The sequence below is a fragment of the Chiloscyllium plagiosum genome, chromosome 25 (assembly GCF_004010195.1).
Source record: "Chiloscyllium plagiosum isolate BGI_BamShark_2017 chromosome 25, ASM401019v2, whole genome shotgun sequence".
Lineage (NCBI taxonomy): Eukaryota > Metazoa > Chordata > Chondrichthyes > Orectolobiformes > Hemiscylliidae > Chiloscyllium > Chiloscyllium plagiosum.
Genome location: NC_057734.1, coordinates 5,356,739 through 5,377,504, shown reverse-complemented (window position 1 = coordinate 5,377,504; position 20,766 = coordinate 5,356,739). Strand labels below are relative to the sequence as shown.

The 20,766-nt window shown below is 40.8% G+C and overlaps 1 protein-coding gene across 1 annotated transcript in view; it reads right to left on the bottom strand.

Annotated features, from left to right (window-relative positions):
• Nucleotides 1–20,233, bottom strand: part of tango2 (transport and golgi organization 2 homolog (Drosophila)) — a 92,688-nt gene extending 72,455 nt beyond the window's left edge. Inside the window, exons 1-2 of the mRNA XM_043715418.1 lie at nt 19,934–20,233; nt 18,117–18,205 (exon numbers count right to left, since the gene is read on the bottom strand). Of these exons, the coding sequence (XP_043571353.1) occupies nt 18,117–18,205; nt 19,934–20,190 (346 nt within the window). The 5' untranslated portion in view covers nt 20,191–20,233. The remainder of the gene's footprint in view (nt 1–18,116; nt 18,206–19,933) is intronic.
• Nucleotides 20,234–20,766: the final 533 nt, after the last annotated feature.

Here is a 20,766-nt window from a genome sequence, read left to right as displayed (position 1 = left end):
ACTCTTGCAGTCATTGAGAGCTTAACTGTGGCTGACATCAGTGTGCATTGGGGAGCTGGCACAGTGACACAGTGGCTCGCACTGCTGCATCACAGTGCCAGGATGACTGTCTGTGTGGAGTTTGCACGTTCTCTGTGTCTGCGTGGGTTTCCTCCGGGTGCTCTGGTTTCCTCCCACAATCCAAAGACGTGCTGGTCAGATGAATTGGCCATGCTAAATTGCCAATAGTGTTAGATGCATTAGTCAGGGGAAAATGTAGGGAAATGGGTCTGGGTGGGTGACTCTTCAGAGGGTCGGTGTGGACTTGTTGGGCTAAAAGGCTTGTTTCTGTACTGTTGGAAATTTAATCAAATCAAAAGACAGGTGGATATTGGCTGACGTGTATTCAATTTATTGTGGTTTTGTAGAGCTTGTTTAAATTGTTTTGAATATTCCAGTATATTCCTGGCTGGCCTCAATAACCTCAGGTTATTCCAAACTTTCTTGTCATTATCTTTGTCCACACTATGTGTCATTTGTTATATTACTCGTTACATTGGGTCCTGATTAGGTATTACTAAGATTTTACAATCCTCATCCAGGGTTTCAAATCCCTGAACTGTCCGGTCATCACCACTACCTCAAGCAATCTGTGCTTATCAGATTCTAGCCTTTCAGCATCACCAATTTTAACTGCTTTACCTTTGGTCGGAATACCCTTTAGTTGCCAAGCCTCTAAACATGGAAAGTCCCCTCTCTAAGCCTCTGCAATGCTCTAACCTCCTTTTAAGACATTCATTACATCTTTTGACCACGATTTTCATCATATGTCCTAAGATTGCCTTATGTGACTCGGTCTCAAATTTTACTTTAAGGAACGTCTGTGAATAATTTTGGGATGTTTTACCACACATTGAAGATATTATGCAAGATCGTGTTGATTATATTCATTAAACAAAATAAATAGGAGCAGGAGCCCATGTGATTCCGTCAGGCTTGCTGTGTCATTTAATAAAAATATGGCTGATCTTCCAACTCAATCTCAACTCCAGTTTTCCTCCAGGTTTCTGATAGCTCTGGTTTTCCTTTCAGCTTCCTGGTTGGATGCTAATCATGGCTCAGTGAGTAGCAGTTGTGTCCGAATTAGAAATTTGCTAATTCAATTCCTACTTCAGGGATTTTAGAACAAAGAAAAATCTGGTTTGCGTTCCAGCCCAAAAGTAAAAACTAATAAAACGTACAAATGACACATACTAATCTAATTTGTCTTGTATACTCTAAAATGGAGATACAATATGTTTTTTTCTAAGTATGACTGCTTTTTTGACTCTCCTTCTCAACCTTTTCCCTCTCCTGAGGTCTGGTGGACCTCAGGTTAAATCAGCACGAGTCGCTTCTCTCTAATGAAAGAGCAGCCCCTATGGTCTGGTAAGACTATGGCAACACAACAACTCCTGTGGCTTTTTTTTTAGTTATTTTCTGTCTCAGAGGGACAGGGGATACTCCACAGTAAGAGGTACAGTCTTTCAGATGAGATGTTTAATCATGACCCTGTTTGCTCTCTCAGTTTTTTTGCCAAGGAAACCCATCTTTGGTTTCTCAGACACATCACCAGTTGGAAGGCTTTGCCAAGGTGCAGTATTTTCTCTCACACAGAAACTGGCAGGTGAGACCTATCCATACCCTGAGGAGAGACCAAAACGAGCAATGGAGGCCTCACTGATGGCAAATGATCTGTGACTCTGGGTTGAAGAATTACGAGTGGGATAGCAGCAGTGGAGGACAGGAACAGAATACTAACTCCAGATTAGGCAATTTTTTTAAAGGAAAAGTACAATTTTTTAAAATCAATTTTGCAAAGTGGGATTGCTAGTTAGACCAGCATTTGTTGCCTGTCCCTTGAGAAGGTGGTGGTGAGTTACCTTCTTGAACTGCTGCAATCTAGGTAGTGTGTGTGTGTGTGGGTGGAGGGGGGGGGGTGGGGGGGGGGGGGGGTGGGGTAGTACCAGGATTTTGACACAGAAGGAACAGTGATATATTTTCAGATCAAGATGATAAATGAAATGGGTGGAAATATGCAGGTAGTGATGTTCCCATGTATCTGCTGCCCTTGTCCTTCTAGATGGTAGTTGTTGAGAGTTTGGAAGATACTGTGCAAGCAGCCTTGGTAAATTTCTGCAATGCATTTTGTAAATGGTACACATTGCTGCTACCGAGCTTTGGTAGTGAAGTGACTGACATGCACATTCAAGACCAGGAAAGGTATCAAATTCACTTAATTATTAAAATGCATTCCTACAGCTTCTGAAAACTCCTTGTTTTAATTCTGATAAAATACATTACCTTCATTTAGTGTGATCCTTCACTCATGTGGATTCAAACCCATACAAAACAGAATAAAATGCAATGTAGAAATCAAAAATTACATTTTAAAATCCGCAGAAACGATTTAGACATAATACCTCTCAAGCATAAAATAGTGGCAGTTTCCAAACATCAACAGAAGGTTCTTCCTTCTTATATTTGTCACAAAGGTTTTACTGCATTTTTCAAATGCTTACATAAAAGACAGCAAACGCATAAATTTCATAATAAGTACTGAAAAACCTCCTACTGCTTACTGAAAAAAACTCTTGCTGCATTGAAAAGTAACACATCCCTTTATCTTTGGTGTTACTTAACAAGAACTGAAATTGCACGACTATCAAGGCTCAGGTTTGAACTTTAAAACATAAGACAGTGAGAATCTTTTTCCACGTATAGAGTCAGCTATTACAAGGGGGCATAGCTTTAAATTGAGGGGGGGTAGGTATAGGACAGATGTTAGGGGTAGGTTCTTTACTCAGCGAGTCGTGAGTTCATGGAATGCCCTGCCAGTAGCAGTGGTGGACTCTCCCTCATTATGGGCATTTAAGCGGGCATTGGATAGGCATATGGAGGATAGTGGGCTAGTGTAGGTTAGGTGGGCTTGGATCGGCGCAACATCGAGGGCCGAAGGGCCTGTACTGCGCTGTATTCTTCTATGTTCTATGTTCTAAATTTAAGGAAAATCCAATTTGATCTACATTCCCAGATCTCAGTGATTGCATTTGCATTTTAAACAGGAATACTGAAACAAACCTGGGCATAAATTCAACATCACATGAAATAATATGCAGTGAAATAGTTAGTAAGATTTGAGAGAAATGTTTCCAATAATTAGGGTGACCACAAACAAAGGTGGAGATGGTTAGATCAACTTAAACCTCAGAAACAAACCAAAATAATTAGCAATGAACTGGAAAACACAAAAGTATCTATTATCTATTTGTAAGATATGGGAGACTTGTTCACTTCAGAACGCTGTCTTCAATTACAATACTAGCAGTTGATGGCTCTGCTACCTAAGTTGATGGAGACTTGATCACAGACTTGTAACAGAAGCAGAGATAAACAATGAAAATAAATTAGAGGAAAAAAGCAAAGAGAAGGAACAATAAAACAAAGATGAGAAATGTTTAACAGGGTTAACTTCATTGATCCTATAATGCCAATGAAGAACCAGGCCTAAAGTGAGTGTCACTGGAGAACTGGCTCTCCAGCACTGTCACCCTCCCATAACTTAACCTGTGTTTACTTCATATGTGGAATCAGACGAGGACTACAGGATTTCTGCTGAATTCATCTTTCCACACCAATTCTGAATCTATATGTATCACATTTCCTGATTCAGTATTTACTTACACAAAAGAAAATGCTAAATATTTTCTTGGAGGAGTTAGGGTGGGTGCGAACTGCATCAATGTACCACCAAATCATAAATGAGAATTATAACTTTAACTTCAGAATGCCCTTCCTCTCTGCTTCAATTTTCTACCTGCTCCAAATAGGGACAGAATATCAAACACTGTGTTGACTGTCTCAGGAAAGTTAATTGGTTTCATGTTCAGATTTTTAAGCTGAGAACTTCAATTGTTTTATTCCATTTAGACTCGTTAAAATTTCTGCCTTGCTTCAGATACTGTCTTGTTATCCAAAGTGATTTGGCAATTGATTTTCCTGCTCTTCACTTGGAATTGGATCTGAAAATGTGTTGCTGGAAAAGCGCAGCAGGTCAGGCAGCATCCAAGGAGCAGGAGAATCGACGTTTCGGGCATGAGCCCTTCTTCAGCTCTGATCTCCAGCATCTGCAGTCCTCACTTGGAATTGGATGTCTACCTGCCAGTTACCTACAAAAGAGATCTGAAGCTCAGCAAGATTATTCATTATAAGTGAGAACATGCACCATTGCTTACAAAGTTATCCATGATACAACATTGAAAATGTCACTGTGTTGTGATCATGAAACCCAGACCTGGAAGTGTTATTTGACAATCATAATTAGCCTGAGAAACTTCCTTGCAGAACTATTTGAAAATTTTAAGTGAACTTGTCAAGCAGTTGGTTCAACAGGAATTTTTAATCCAACACAAAACCTTCCATAAATTGGCTCTATGTGAATTAAGAGTTGAAAGGTGTGGTGCTGGAAAAAACACAGCAGATCAGGCAGCACCCAAGGGGCAGGAGAGTCGACGTTTCGGGCATACCTCTCCTGCTCCTCGGATGCTGCCTGACCTGCTATGCTTTTCTAGCGCCACACTTTTCGACTCTGATCTCCAGCATCTGTAATCCTAACTTTCTCCCTGTGCATTATGTTTAGGGACATGTGTTAGGTTTCCAGTGGAGCTAGATCCACAATGCAAACAACCCATCATAGAATCGTACAGTATAGAAGAGGAACTTTGGCCCATTGAGTCTGTACTGCCCAAAACAAAAACTATGACTTACACCAGTCCTACCTTCCTGTACGTGGCCCACTGCCTTGAATGTTAGGATTCTTCAAGTGTTCATCCAAGTAATTTTTAAAGGTTGCGAGGTTTCCACCTCAATTACCCTCCCTGCTTGCATTCCAGACCCTCAGTGAAAAAGATTTTCCTCAAATCTTCCAAACCTGCTGCCTTTCACTTTAAAATTATGCCCCCTTGCTATTGATCCTTTCACTAAGGGATACAGCTGCTTTGTACTCACCTGTCTATGCCACTTCTAATCTTATACACCTCTATCAGGTTTCCCCCTCAACCTTCTCTGCTACAAAGAAAACACAAGCTAATTTAGCCTCCCTTCATAGTTGCAATGTCCCATCCCAGGCAACATCTAGATGAATCTCCTTTGCACTCTCCACATCCTTCTTATAATATGATGACCTCAACTGCAGACAGTACTTCAACTGTAGCTTAACCAAGGTCTGTATAGCTCCAACATAACCTCCCTCCTCTTCAAATCTATGACTTAACTGATATTGGCAAACTTCCTTTAATTACCCTATTAATTTGTCCTGTCAACTGTGGACAAGCAACCCTAGATCCCTCTGTTCTTCTGTGCTTCCAGTGTCTTGCCATTCATTAAGCAAGTCCAAAGTGCTTCACCTCACATATAGCTGGGTTAAATTCCATTTGCCACTGATCTGCCCATCTGACCAATCCATTTATATCTTCCTGTAATCTAACACTTTCCTTCTCACTGTTAAGTACCTGGCCAATCAATCTGCAATCCCATAATCCCCTCCATGTTCTCATCTACATCATTTATGTATATCACAAACAGTAGCTGAAACAACTCCGGAGGCCAGTATCCTTCAACAAGTCATCTTTTATTTAGAAGTGCTTTGTACAAGACACTGATCCGGCTCCCTTGGAGCCAGCTCTCAGAATTAACAGGCACTCCTGTTTATAACTGTCAACCTGGGCTCCCTGATTGGACTAGGTTAGCAGCCCCAAATCGGGAACTCATATCCTATGATGTTCACTCAGCTGACCTAGTTACAACCACGACAGTAATAAGCACAGATCCTGTAGTGTACCACTGTACACCAAGGCTCCAGTCATGCAAATAGCATTCTCCCACAACCTCCTGTCTCCTATCACTAATGGTAATTTTGGATCCAACATAAAAAGTTACCCTGGATCCCATGAGCTTTAACCTTCTTTATCAATTTCTCAAGTGGGACCTTGTCAAAGGTCTCGCTGAAATCCATACAAACTATGTCAACCGTAAAGGGGAAACCAGTGAATATGGTATACATGAACTTCCAGAAAGATCTGATGAGGTTCCACAGAAGAGATTAACATGTAAAATGAAAACTCATGGCTTTGGGGGTAATGTATGGACATGGATAGAGAACTGGCTGGCAGAAAGGAAACAGCAGGAATAAATGGGTCATTTTCTGAATAACAGTCAGTGACCAGTGGGGTACTACAAGGATCAGTGCGTGGACACTAGCTATTCACAATATATATTCATGATTTAGAAGGGGGAACTAAATGTACCATCTACAACTTTATAGATGACACAAAGCTGGATGGGAGGGTACAGAATGCTTCACTGTGATTTGGACAAATTGAGTGAGACAGCATATGCATGGCAGATGATTTACAATAATGTGGGGGGAGGGGAAATAAGGAAACTGTTGAAATCCACATTGATCCCACCTGGTTGCAGGGTCCCAAGGTGGAATATGAGGCATTCTTCCAGGCAGTGGGTGGTAAGGGTTTGGTGATGGAGGAGGCTGAGGATCTGCATGTCCTTGATGGAGTGAGAGGAGGAATTGAAGTGTTCAGCCATGGGGCGTTGGGGTAGTTCGTGCCTGCAACGACTCAGGATCAATGTGCATTTCAACAGTTTCCTTATTTCCCCTCCCCCCACATTATCCCAGGCTCAAACCTCCAACTGGGCACCGCCTTCCTGACCTGTCCAGCACCTTTCCCATCTATTTACTCCACCCTCCTCTCCGACCTATCACCTTCCTCCCCACCTTCGTCTACCTATTGCATTTTCAGCTACCTTCACCCTTGTCCCAACCCCCTCCCATTTATCTCTCAGCTCCCCCGGCCCACAAGCCTCATTCCTGATGAAGGGCTTATGTCCGATACTTCGATTCTCCTGCTCCTTGGATTTTGCCTGACCTGCTGTGCTTTGCCAGTGCCACCCCTTTAGACTCTGATCTCCAGCAACTGCAGTCCTCACTTTTTCCCTCTCTGAAAATGCTGACTGACTTGTTTTTTCAATTTTTATACTATGTGAGCTGGGAGTGCTAAATGCAAACAGTGGGTGTGGATTTAAATTTACTTTGCAACAGCATTCCTGAACATTATAAATAACAAATAAAATCTTGAAACTTTTCTTCATATAGTGTTCAGAAGTTGTACATGCTAGTCAGTGAATCAAATTTGTGACCAATTGTTGCCTTGCAAAATCGTTCAGAATTGATTTTTACTGTTGAATCCCTTTGTTGCACAAGAACAAACTGAAACTGTCAGATCCTGGAACAGTCTGCATTCATCACACTTAGAAATGACCTTAAACGGGAAGAAGTTTGATCAATACGTATCTCGAAAACTGCATACACCTCATAATAATACACAATTATTTCCAAACCTTTTCCTTTTTATTTGTCAGCTATGACTGTGAAAGATTCAAATATAATTCTAGCTTGTTGTAAAATATGGACTGAAATCTTGAATTTTACAAGATTTTAAATAAACAGAATATTGCTGCTGATAAATGCTTAAACTTGCTTCTGATTTCAGACATTTTTACAGCAAATAACAGGTATGTGGAGTGGGACAATACAAATATGGGGTTTGTTTCACCATGACAAAACAGAATTGACAGGTGAATGTAACTATGCTCCAGAAAAAGAAACTTCAACCAGAGAAGGAAAAAGCTATTACATTAGAGCCAAACTGTTGAGAAATCTAACTTCATTATACTGAAAGCCAATTGTAACAACTGCCTGTGGGTCTGATTTTAAACAAATGGTCTCCACGTGTTAACCTCAGTCAGAATCCACATTTGTTATGGAATTTTCTATTCTTGATGATGAGGAGGAATGGTCTCATTGTGGTCTCAAGGCAAAGCATCAAAGCTAAGGTTGGTATCCACTGTTCGACAGTGATAGATAGCAACAGGTGGGACAGTTTATTTTATGTTCTAATGAATATGTCAAAGATTCCTTTCTTTTGAGCCAAATTTCTAAAGTCTGGCACTAGAACAAATAGGGAGAAAGGGAGGAGTGCAGATGCTGGAGATCAGAGTTGAAGAGAGTGTGGTGCTGGGAAAGCACAGTCAGTCAGGCAGCATCCGTGGAGCAGGAGAATCAGCGTTTCGAGCATAAGCTCCTCATCAGGAATGAGGGGGGTGGTCCAAAGAGGCGGAGAGATAAATGGGAGCGGATGGTGACTAGGGGGAAGGTAGCTGAGGATGCGATAGGATGGGGGTGAGGGTGATAGGTCAGACAAGAGGGTGGAGTGAATAGGTGGGAAAGAAGACACACACACACACAAAACAACACCACCGCCCGGTGGCTGAACACTAACTCCCCCTCCCACTCCACCAAGGACATCCACCGCCAAACCCTTACCACCCACCGCCTGGAAGAAGAACATCTCATCTTCTGCCTCAGGACCCTTCAATCACACGGGATCAACATGGTTTTCACCAGTTTCCTCATTTCCCCATCCCCCACCTTATCATAGATCCAACCTTCCAATTTGGCACTGCTCTAATGACCTGTCCCATCTTCCTTCCCACCTCTCTGTTCCAACCATCACTCTCACCCCCAACTTCATCTACATATCGCATCCTCAGCTACTATTCCCAGCCCTACCCCTCCCATTTATCTCTCAGCCCCTTGGGCCACCCCTCATTTCTGATGAAGAACTTATGCTTGAAACATTGATTCTCCCAGTCCTCAGATGCTGCCTGACTGGCTGTGCTTTTCCAGCACCACATACTTTGACACTAGAACAGATAGTCCATCTCAAACTGTCAGCGTGTAAAGTTGTTGGCTGAGCTGGTGGATTTGTTCTCAGATGTTTGGTCACCATGCTCGGTAACATCAGCAGCGAGTCTCCGATGAAGTATTGGTGTTCTTTCCCGCATGCTATGTATCTGTCTCGCTTTGTTGTAGCGGGTGATAGCACTTCCAGTGAGGTTGGTAAATGGAGTCCAAATCGATATATTTGTTGATGGAGTTCTGGTTTCAATGCCAGGCCTCGAAGAATTCCCATGCGTGTCTTTGTTTAGCCTGTCCCAGGATGGATGTATTGTTCCAGTTGAATTGGTATCCCTCTTTGTGGTGGCTAGTTTCTAGGTTTGTGAGCTACCATGATGCCTAGGGGCTGGTGTAGTCTGGTTGTCATCTCTGAGATGTCTTTGATGAATGACAGAATGGCTAGAGTCCATGGGCGCGTTGTGTCTTCTTGTTTAGGTCTGTTGTGCAGGAAACGGTGGACTGCGCTTATCGGGTACCCATTGTTCCTGAATACATTGTACAGGTGTTTTTCCTCAGCTTCTCTTAGTTCCTTGGTGCTGCTGTGTGTTGTGACTCATTTAAATAATGTCCTGATGCAGCTCTTTTTGTGGGTGTTGGGATGATTGCTTCTGTGGTTGAGTATCTGATCAGAGTGTGTGACTTTCCTGTAGAGAATGGTCTGCCGCTCTCCATTGGCTTTTTGTTCTGCTGTGACATCCAGGAAGGGGATTCTGTTGTTGTTCTCTTCCTCTTTGGTGAACTTTATACCGGTAAGGATTTTGTTTGTGTTTGTGGGTTTCTTCTAATTTATTGCATTTCGTGATGACAAAGGTGTCATCCGCATAGTGGAGCCAAAGCTTGGTTTGGGTCGTGGAAGAAACAGAGATGACGACCAGACTACTCCAACCCCTAGGCATCATGGGAGCCCAAAAACCTACCATCACATTGAAACAGGTCCTGATAAATTTAAAGGACACCGTACCAACAACCAGCAGAACGAACATTACATATAAAATACCCTGCAAGGACTGCAACAAACATTACATTGGACAAACAGGCAGGAAACTAGCCACCAGGATACATGTGCACCAACTCGCCACCAAAAGACATGACCAACTATCACTGTTATCTGTATACAGAGACGAAGAGGGACACCAGTTCAACTGGGACAATACATCCATCCTGGGACAGACTAAACAAAGACATGCAAGGGAATTCCTCAAGGCCTCGCATTCAAACCGGAACTCCAATAACAAACACATCGATTTGGACTTTGTTTTCCAACCTCTCAGAAACAGGACCAAAAGTGATATCACCTACCACAACAGACCGAGACAGATAAATAGCAAGTGGGACAAAACACCAGTGCTTCACCGGCGGCACACTGATGATGTTACCTAGCATGGTGATGAAACGTCTGAGAACAAATCTACCAGCTCAGCAAACAAATTTACAACCTGATCCACAAACTGAGCTACAAATCTTCTCCAAAATCTCAAACATATCAAACTATCTCAAATGATAACAGCAAAATGACTAGTAATGTTTGGGTTCGCCGGAATTTCACTTCACTTGGACAGAAGCTGCATATCTGCTATAAACTCTGGTGGTAGATGCGACTTAAGCTGAATCAATTCATCAGCTTCAAAATGGTTGTTCTCAGGGGACCTGGTCTTCCTTCAAGACCACTCTCATTCCCTCCTTCGTACAGATCATCGTTCTAAGTTGAGACTAAATTATTGCAGTAAGGGAACTATGAATGTGAACATGATCATTGACTCACACTGCCTTACACTCATGGAATAGCATGACCCTAGGACATTGCAATTTGACTTTCTTGTGATCTGGAGTGGAGAGTTAAGTCTTTCAAAAATTCTGACAAGGTAGACCTAGCAATGAGACTAGATTTGATTTCTTAAGCCACTTTATATCAGAGTAAAGTAAATATATAGAACAGTTGTTGAAATCAAAGAGACTGAATTTACAAGTCTACAATGCAAAATAATGCAGATGTCTTGTTCCCCAATACAAGCCATCTGCTTTGTTTTGCACTGTGGACTAGTAAATTCAGGCTCTTTGATTTCAACAAGATGGCTTCTAATGATCCTTCATCATTTCTACCTTCTTCACATCAACATATGTGAGCCCCTGTGCTTTCAAAAAACATCCTGCCCTGCGCCTGCAGTGCTTTAATCCTGACTATTCAGAGCTGAAGAGGAAAGGTCCTTCAAATCCTTGCCAAGTACCTGAAAGTATCACAATGGGTATGTGGTGTCAAGCCTGTCAAGAAGGCAAGTTCAATCAGTATCCAATTGGGACATGGCAGTAAAGTGGCTCATTAGAATCTTAATAGCCATTGTCTACAGCTCTTTTTATTAAACCTTTGAGAAAATTCTGCAATTTAAAACACATTTAAAAGTAACTCTTCTCAAATCCCCACTCTAAAATTATCAAAGAACAAACGTGTGTTTTTAAATTGGGTTCAAAAACGAAAACATACTTTGAGAAACATTTTTTGACCCAGACATTATATACGAACTGTTAATAAAAATATCTTGTGCATTTAACATTAATTTCACTCTAAAAAGCAAATTATATCAATGAGAAAAATAAAGAGATCACATACACGACTCAGTACTTTTCTAAGCAATTCACAGAATGTGAGCATTAATGGCAAAGATAGTATTTATTGCCCATCCCTAATTGCCCCTAGCTGAATGGCTCACTAAGTTGTTTCAGAGGCCAAGTAAGAATCAACCACATTACTATTAGCCTTAATCAAATAAACCAGAGCTGGTAAGGACTACAGATTTCCTTTGCTAAAGGACTTTAGTAAACCTGATGGATTTTTATGACAATCCAGGAGGTTTATGGCCACCTTAAGGATAGTAGATTTTTATTCCAGATAAATTGATTAATTAAATTTCCCAGTTGCCATGGTAAAATGATAACTCATGTTTCTAGGTCATTAGTCCAGGCAGCACAATTACAAGTCTGGGCCTCTGGATTATTAGTCTAAGTATTAGAATTATTGGTCCAGTAATATGACCACCAAGTTCCTGTTCCTTTCTTGCAAATAACACCATTAATAATTATCCCAATTATTTATTTTCAGTGACATGAAAATTACTTTGCCACTTCAGAATTTAATATTTACTTTTTTCAGTCCTTTTTTAGCAGGGCTTGCTCATGTCATATTTCACGTCACTGACCAGATGTTGGATGAGTGACCTACTTGTAGACTTATCCTAATAGAATGGAAGATATGAAATGCTGAAGGTTGCAATGGGTTGATCTGATCTTTAGTTTTCCCTCCCTCTGGGAAAATACCTAATTTTCTTTCCTCGTCTGATTCCAGAGAGCCAAGTGCAACAATCTATTAATTTATAAATTATTCAACAGCAAAACCTCAGGATACTAGAGTAAGCTGGAGTATTCAGTTTGACATCCAGACTGATTTTAGAGATTGGCTGTTGAAGAAATTGCCTTCTTTTTATTCCCATTGGTATGTGCTTTCATCCAGGGGTAATTAGATAGAGTTGGTGGTAATGAGACAGAGTGATTCCTAATGTATCCTGGAGCTTAAGAAAGTCAGAAAACCCATAAAACATGATGTCTGTTTTGTCATGACAACAGATCATCACCTCAGATTACTTACAGATATATTGAACTTTTAATTACAACTTGTGATTTTTGAAGTAGAGCACAGAGTGAAAAGATGACTGTAAATGTAAATTCAGTGACTCTTGCTCAATGGTGTGCAAATTCATGAACAGTCTGAGGGCTGTTATGTTTGGCCTTGCAAAGTGTCTATGCTACCTTAACTGGTCTTTCCAGAATAATTTATCACAAAAGTTTGAGCAACATAGGAAGCTAGCTGGTTAATCTTGTTATTTTGCAAGAGCAACATCATTAAAAGGATATTGCTGTCATGTCAAAAAGATGGATGTTGTGAAACTTGAAAGGGTTCAGAAAAGATTTACAAGAATGTTGGCAGGGTTGGAGGGTTTGTGTTATAGGGAGAAGCTCAATAGGCTGGGGCTGTTTTCCCTGGGACAATGGAAGCTGAGGGGTTTATAGAGGTTAAAAAATCATGAAGGACATGGATAGGGTAAACAGACATGTTATTTTCCCTGGGGTAGTCCAGAACTAGAGGACATAGTTTTAAGTGAGAGGAGAAACATTTAAAAGGGACCTAAGGGGCAACCTTTGCACGCAGAGGTGGTGCGAGTAAGGAATGAGCTGCCAGAGAAAGTGGTAGAGGTTGGTGCAATTATAACATTTCAAAGGCATCTGGATGGGTATTTGAATAAGAAGGATTAAGAGGGATATGGGCAAAATGCTAGCAAATGGGACTATTAGATTAGTATATCTGGTTGGCATGGATGAGTTGGACCGAAGCTTGTTTCCGTGCTGCACATCTCTTTGACTATGTACTACCCAGTACAGAATTTAGTAGTGTGGTATTTGAAGTTCAGCACATATATGTTTTCAGATAATGTAGGCCCCATGTTCCACAGACTGGCAGGTCATTATCAAACAACATATTCCTTTTCAAAAGCAGAAACTGCTAGCAAAACACAGGTCTGACAGCACCTGCAGAAAGAAAGCAGCATTAATATTTTGGGTCGAGTGACCCTTCTTCAGAAGTTCCAATACTGCCAGACCAACTGTTTTCTATTTGTTTTTCTTTCTAATTTCCAGCATCTGCAATTCTTTGTTTTTGTTTTAAAGCATATTCCTTTTGCTATTTCAAACATGAAAGGTACTACCTATATCCAACCAGCCAATGCATGCAAAACCCGCACAGAGAGTCCAACATTAGATGTGATTCTGCAATTGGGCAGTATTTGCAGGATAAATTTAAACAATGCCTGGGAGTTAACTGTCAATCATTATTAATTGTTTTTTTTGATTACTTAGTGTGGAAACAGGCCCTTTGGCCCAACAAGTCCACACTGACCCGCCGAAACGCAACCAACCCAGACCCATTCCCCTACACCTCACCCTTCACCTAACACTATGGGCAATTTAGCATGGCCAATTCACCTAACCTGCACATTTTTGGATTGTGAGAGGAAACCGGAGCACCCAGAGGAAACCCATGCAGACACCGGGAGAATATGCAAACTCCACACAATCTGTTGCCTGAGGCGGGAATTGAACCCGGGTCTCTGGTGCTGCGAGGCAGCAGTGCTAACCACTGTGCCACCGTGCTGCCCACTAGGCATCATCTCTACCTCTGAGTCCACTTGCTAATATAATTGTTAATTTTCCCCTTAAATTGTTATTAGACAATAGACAATAGGTGCAGGAGTAGGCCATTCTGCCCTTTGAGCCTGTACCACCATTCAATATGATCATGGCTGATCATCCTTAAACAGTATCCTGTTGCTGCCTTATCTCCATAACCCTTGATTCCACTATCCTTGAGCGCTCTATCCAATTCTTTCTCAAATGAATCCAGAGACTGGGCTCCACTGCCCTCTGGGGCAGAGCATTCCACACAGCCACCACTCTCTGGGTGAAGAAGTTTCTCCTCATCTCTGTCCTAAATGGTGTACCCCGTATTTTTAAGCTGTGTCCTCTGGTTCGGCACCCAGCCATCAGCGGAAACATGTTTCCTGCCTCCAGAGTGTCCAAGCATTTAATAATCTTATATGTCTCAATCAGATCCCCTCTCAGTCTTCTAAACTCAAGGGTATACAAGAATGTCTTTCCTCAAATTTGGAGACCAGAACTGCACACAATACTCCAGGTGTGGTCTCACTAGGGCCCTGTACAGCTGCAGAAGAACCTCTTTGCTTCTATCCCTCTTGTTATGAAGGCCATCATGCTATTAGCCTTCTTCACTACCTGCTGTACTTGCATGCTTACCTTCATTGACTGGTGTACAAGGACATCCAGATCTCTTTGTACTGCCCCTTTACCTAAATTGATTCCATTTAGGTAGTAATCTGCCTTCCTGTTCTTGCCACCAAAGTGGATAACCATACATTTGTCCACGTTAAACTGCATCTGCCATGCATCTGACCACTCTCCTAACCTGTCCAGGTCACCCTGTAATCTCCTAACATCCTCTTCACATTTCACCTTGCCACCCAGCTTAGTATCATCAGCAGGTTTGCTAATATTATTACTAATACAATCTTCTATATCATTAATATATATTGTAAAAAGCTGCGGTCCCAGCACTGATCACTGCAGTACCCCACTGGTCACTACCTGCCATTCCAAAATGGAGCCGTTTTATCACTACTCTTTGTTTCCTGTCAGCCAAACAACTTTCAATCCAAGTTAGTACTTTGCCTCCAATACCATGCGCCCTAACTTTTCTCACTAAGCTCCTATGTGGGACTTTATCAAAAGCTTTCTAAAAGTCCAGATACATTACATCTACTGGATCTCCCTTGTTCATCTTCAGAGTTACATCCTCAAAATATTCCAGAAGATTAGTCATGCATGATTTCCCCTTCATAAATCCATGCTGACTCTGACCTATCCTGTTACTACTATCCAGATGTGTCGTAATTTCATCCTTTATAATAGACTCCAGCATCTTTCCCACCACTGAGGTCAGACTAACTGGTCTATAATTTCTTGCATTCTCTCTCCCACCTTTCTTAAAAAGTGGTACAACATTAGTCACCCTCCAAACCGCAGGAACTGATCCCGAATCTATCGAACTCTGGAAAATAATCACCAACGCATCCACGATTTCTCGAGCCACCTCCTTCAGTACCCTGGGATGTAGACCATCAGGCCCCAGGGACTTATCAACCTTCAGACCGAACAGTCTCTCCAACACCAATACCTGGCAAATATAAATTCCCTTAAGTTCAGGTCCTTCAGCCACTGTTACCTCAGGGAGATTGCTTGTGTCTTCTTGTGAATTGTGCTCAGGAGTGCCAGATAAAAGTTTTGACTCTTATTACACAAAGTCATGATTTGGAGATGCTGGTATTAGACTGGGGTGTACACAGTTAAAAATCACACAACACCAGGTTATAGTCCAACAGGTTTAATTAGAAGCACACTAGCTTTCGGAGTGCCGCTCCTTCATCAGGTGATTGTGGAGGACAAATTGTAAGGCACAGAATTTATAGCAAAAATTTACAGTGTGATGTAACTGAAATTATACATTGAAAAATACCTCAATTGTCTGTTGAGTCTTTCATCTGTTCTAATACCATGATAGTTTCACTTCTTTCAAGTGTAAATCACAAAACCTTTTTTTAAAAGTTGCATTCTCAAGTTAACTGTAAAAATTGGTGTTAGCTAGATATATTGTAGTATAACTCTATGATTCTATGTACTATTATACCGTAAAGTGACATTTATTTTCCTATTATTTCCCAAGTCGTTATCACCCCTGGAGGAGTTGGTTAGATAGGAGTCCAACAAGAATGATCCAACTACTGTCATGTTTTTTTTACCTGAGATTCTTATACATTTGATGCAACCACAATAAGCCAATCTACGATCAACCAAAGTTTTATTGAGAAAGTATAAGCTTTGGAGGATCACTTAAAAGCTTATACTTTGCAATGTCTGTGAAGTGTGTTAAGAGAAGCTCTCTAAACAAAGGACCAGTCCTTCCCTTATACAAAATCTTTACATTATAGTCAGTAACACCGACAAGATGACCCACAGCCCCCGACAGTCACATGCCACTCAAGACACAATGTAGTGGTCACACCATTTCCAGAAACAATGTTATGTATATCATCCCTAGATGGTCAGATCTGTTTTAAATTGTTTGTTTTTTTAAACTGCAGGGAGTAGTTAGAATTTTAATTACAATGTTCTTACTGATTCTGAATAGGAGATGATAATGTAAATTTTACTCTGAATAACTAGGAAATGGCCATGCAAATGGTTCTGAATGGCAAGAGATGGGAATGTAAATTCCTTACATTTTACCTGCAAGACAGAGACATGCCACCCTATGACGGAGGCATACCATCTGACCCTTAGGACATCCAATTTCTTGCAGGCCAGCAGAACAAATTAACCCCATAACATCTCACTACTGAAAGAAAGAACATGGTACTAGTTTGGATCAATCTCATGTCCATTTAGCATAAAGTGAACTTGTCATAGAATAAAAGTGGAGAATGGACACACTGCAAGAGGCATATCAATGTGGCTTACTGTAAGAGATATATAGCAGGTCCTACTCTCCTGCTCTGTTCCTGTAATCCTGAAAACATTCCTACTTTCCTTCTATACCACTGTATGTTCTCAAATATATATTCACATAGTTCAATGGTATGAATCAAACTGTGCCTCTGGGAAACCTGACAGAAATTCACTCTCACCCATCACAAGTAAATTTTGTCAACTTTGAACCTTCTGATGCCATCTATTGGAACTAAATTTTGCTGTGTTGGAGAGAAAGTCACAACCATTTTGGTGAGATCATGATAGGGAGAGAGAGAGAAATCATCTAAAAACATAATTTGGCATTATTTTTCAAAATACCTTTCAATGGATGATCAACCAGTATGTTTCTGAGTTCTGAAAAATAGGCCAACACATTTTAATACTGACAACTTTGCGTGGACTTGCATCTTGGCTATTGAGAAGGCAAGTAACTTGTTCTCAATGCTTTGGGAGGTTTTAACATTTTAAAACTGTTTTAAGACTACAAGTTGTTGTTTGGGGCCTTATGTTACCCATAAGACTTTGTAAGTATTCCCCAGGCAGACATCTCCATTTGGACCTTCTGCCTTCAGAAAGGCACCACAGCCTCCGGAGTTGTTCAAGTCAGAAACCAAAAATAGTAGGAAACACCGAAATCTGAAAGGCAACAAAAAAGGGACTAAGCCCATCTTATGTAAGTTAGTAAGGGACTTGTTCATCAATTGTAACAATCTACCTCTGCAATGAGGTTTACAACAGACCCAGGTGAAGTGAAGGGAAACTCAGTAATTGGCTATGTAAGTTGAAAGCAATTTGTTCCTTCCAAGCATGCTACACTTTGTCTCCATCATGTCCCAAGTTACTTATCAAAATTTCAATTTGGTGGGATTGCACAAGTTATTCCCGATGAGGCACATATGTGGCATAAAATTTGCTGTCAGTTATTTGGTGCATACAATAAAACTGACTTTTAAAAAAAAACTAATGTTGATAGACTTCCATTGGTTTTCCACGTGCCCACAAGTCATAGTATTTCCTTCAAAAGGAAAATTTTTCATACGATAATACACACAGAGTAAGACAAACAACAGTTAAGGTCAATCATGCCTGTACCATTCAAGCTATTTTGGAGAATTGCAATTTAGCTTGATCATGTCCTTACCACTTAGAATATTACAGTCGTTTCCCCAGAAATCTGCTGGCTTTGTTGGTCTTGAATAGGACTCATCCCGGTTTGCTGCGAGGATGAACCTACAAAAAAAAGTACAGAAATATACATGCATTTTGTTGCCAATGTAATCAAACTGTAATTGTGAAAATCAGCTTCATTCTCTCAAATACTTTAACTGGTGACACGGTGGCTCAGTGGTTAGCACTGCTGCCTCACAGCACCAGGGTCACAGGTTCGATTCCACCCTCAGGCGACTGTCTATGTGGAGTTTGCACATTCTGCGTGGGTTTTCTCTGGGTGCTCTGGTTTCCTCCCACAGTCCAAAGATGTGCAGGTCAGGTGAATTGGTCATTCTAAATTGCCCATAGTGCTAATGTACCATACACATTATAGTGCTAGGTGCATTAGTCAGAGGGAAATACGTCTTGGTGGGTTACACTTCGGAAGGTTGGTGTGGACTGGTTGGGCCGAAGGGCCTGTTTCCACACTGTAGGTAATCTAATATTAATAAAAAGAGAAAATAAACTGCATGCTCTTTTTATGTTACAAATGTAGGTACAACATTGTAATTACTCTCCATCACAGTCTTTGAGGCAACGTATTGTTTGAAATTACTCCCTTTCTCAAGAATTCCAAAGAATCTAAGATTCAGATTCTGAGGTACTTTACGTTGTGCAACAACTGTTTTAGTGAGAGTAAATGAAACAGCCAATCTTCTCATGCCAAAATCGGGATGGTGGGGAGTGCTGGTGTTGGACTGAGGTGGACAAAGTTAAAAATCACACAACCCCAGGTCATAGTCCAACAAATTTATTTGCAAGTATAGGTAGACAATCCTTTATCCGAAATCTGAAAAGCTCCAAAGTCCGAAGGTTTAATTTGTGAAGTATTTTTCTCATTAACAAGGTTGTTTGGCATGCAAACAGTTAACCCAAGTCAACATCCACTCGATGCGTGTCACTCAGATGCGATGTGGTGGGGTATGGCCCAGCACCGACAGGCCTCGATTCTGTTTCAAGGCCCGGTTTTACTTGGTGAGTGTGTTCCTCCAGTAAATTTTTTAAAAATTTCACCAAACTGTCACTTATTCTGAAATTCGAAAAATTCTGAATTCTGAAAACCAGCTGGTCCCGAGCATTTTGGATAAAGGATTGTGCACTGTACTAGCTTTCAGAGCACTGCTCCTTCATCAAATAGCTGTGGAGCAGGATCATAAGACACAGAATTTATAGCAAAAGATTATACTGTCATGCAACTGAAACGATATATTGAACAAACCTAGATAGGGATGTTGGAATAGTAGTCCAGATGCCTGGACTAATGCTTCAGAGATGAGAGTTCAAATCCACCATAACAGGGGGACATTTAATTTCAATTTATTAATAAATCTGGAATAAAATGCTAGTTTCATTAATAATGATCAGAAAACTCTTAGATTACAACGTACCAGGGTAGGAAATCTGTCAACCCTGTCTGATACTCCCCATGGCTCAGATCCACAGCAATGTGGATGATTTTTAACTGCCCTTTGAAGTGGTTGAGCAAGCCATTTGGTTGTATCAAATTGCCACAGATGTGGGTGTACCTACTGTATACCATATGGGTTATAGTGACTGAAGAAGACAGCTCACTGCCTTTTTTCAAGGGCAATTATGAATCGGTAATAAATGCTAAGATATCCAAGAATTTTTTTAAAATCTGAGTAGACTGTCTGATACTCGAAGGGGCTGCACATGGAAAACATCTAGGATAAATTGTTGTCCTACTAGTTCACAGTGAAAGAAAACTCCAAACTGCCAACACTTTACCAGATGCACAGCTGGGATTCAAGGAAGAAGTCTAGTATGGTTTCTTGGTAGTCACTGAATGGATGAGAACAGAAACCAGTTTTAGAAAGCTTTGGGTAATGATCCCATGTTTGGGAACAGATGATGATGGACCACACATGAGAGGTTTGGAAAGGTAATGACAGGAAGGCTGCGGAGAGATTGAGAAGGACAAGGAAAATAATGTACCACAGTAGCTCAAATACACAGATGCTCTGAAGCATACATGAATAACACATTACAAATTGAAATAAAACAAAGAACAGCAGATGTAGTAATCTGAAACAAAAAAGAAATTACTGGAAAAACTCATATCTGGTAGCATCTGTGGACAGAAAACAGAGTTAACATTTCAAGTTCAAAACAAGTTCTTCAGAAACAGGTTCTCTTCTGCTTTCTCAGTTTCTCCAGCAATTTCTATTTTTATTAAATGCTAATTCTGTAACCTTGCATAAATTTGAGGTTTTCTAATGGTTAAAAAGCATGATGCATTGCATATAACTCAAAATCTAAGCCTACAGATGAGTCGAAATGAGTGTGATGACAGGAAAAAAAATTCAAATCCAACATCAATCAATTATTATGTGGTGCGAGTTGTACACTGCAGACTCAGAAGCTGCTTTTTGCAGCCTTAGACTGCTACTTCATTAAATTCATCACAGCTAATGGTAATCCAAAATGATTTTGACCCAAAGAATAAAAGGCAAAGCTCCTTACTAAATTCACTGAAGGTCATACAGCTTAATAATGCATGGAAATTGAGAACTTTCCAAATACCATTTTAGTTTCGCAGTTATTTACTTCACATAAGTGGA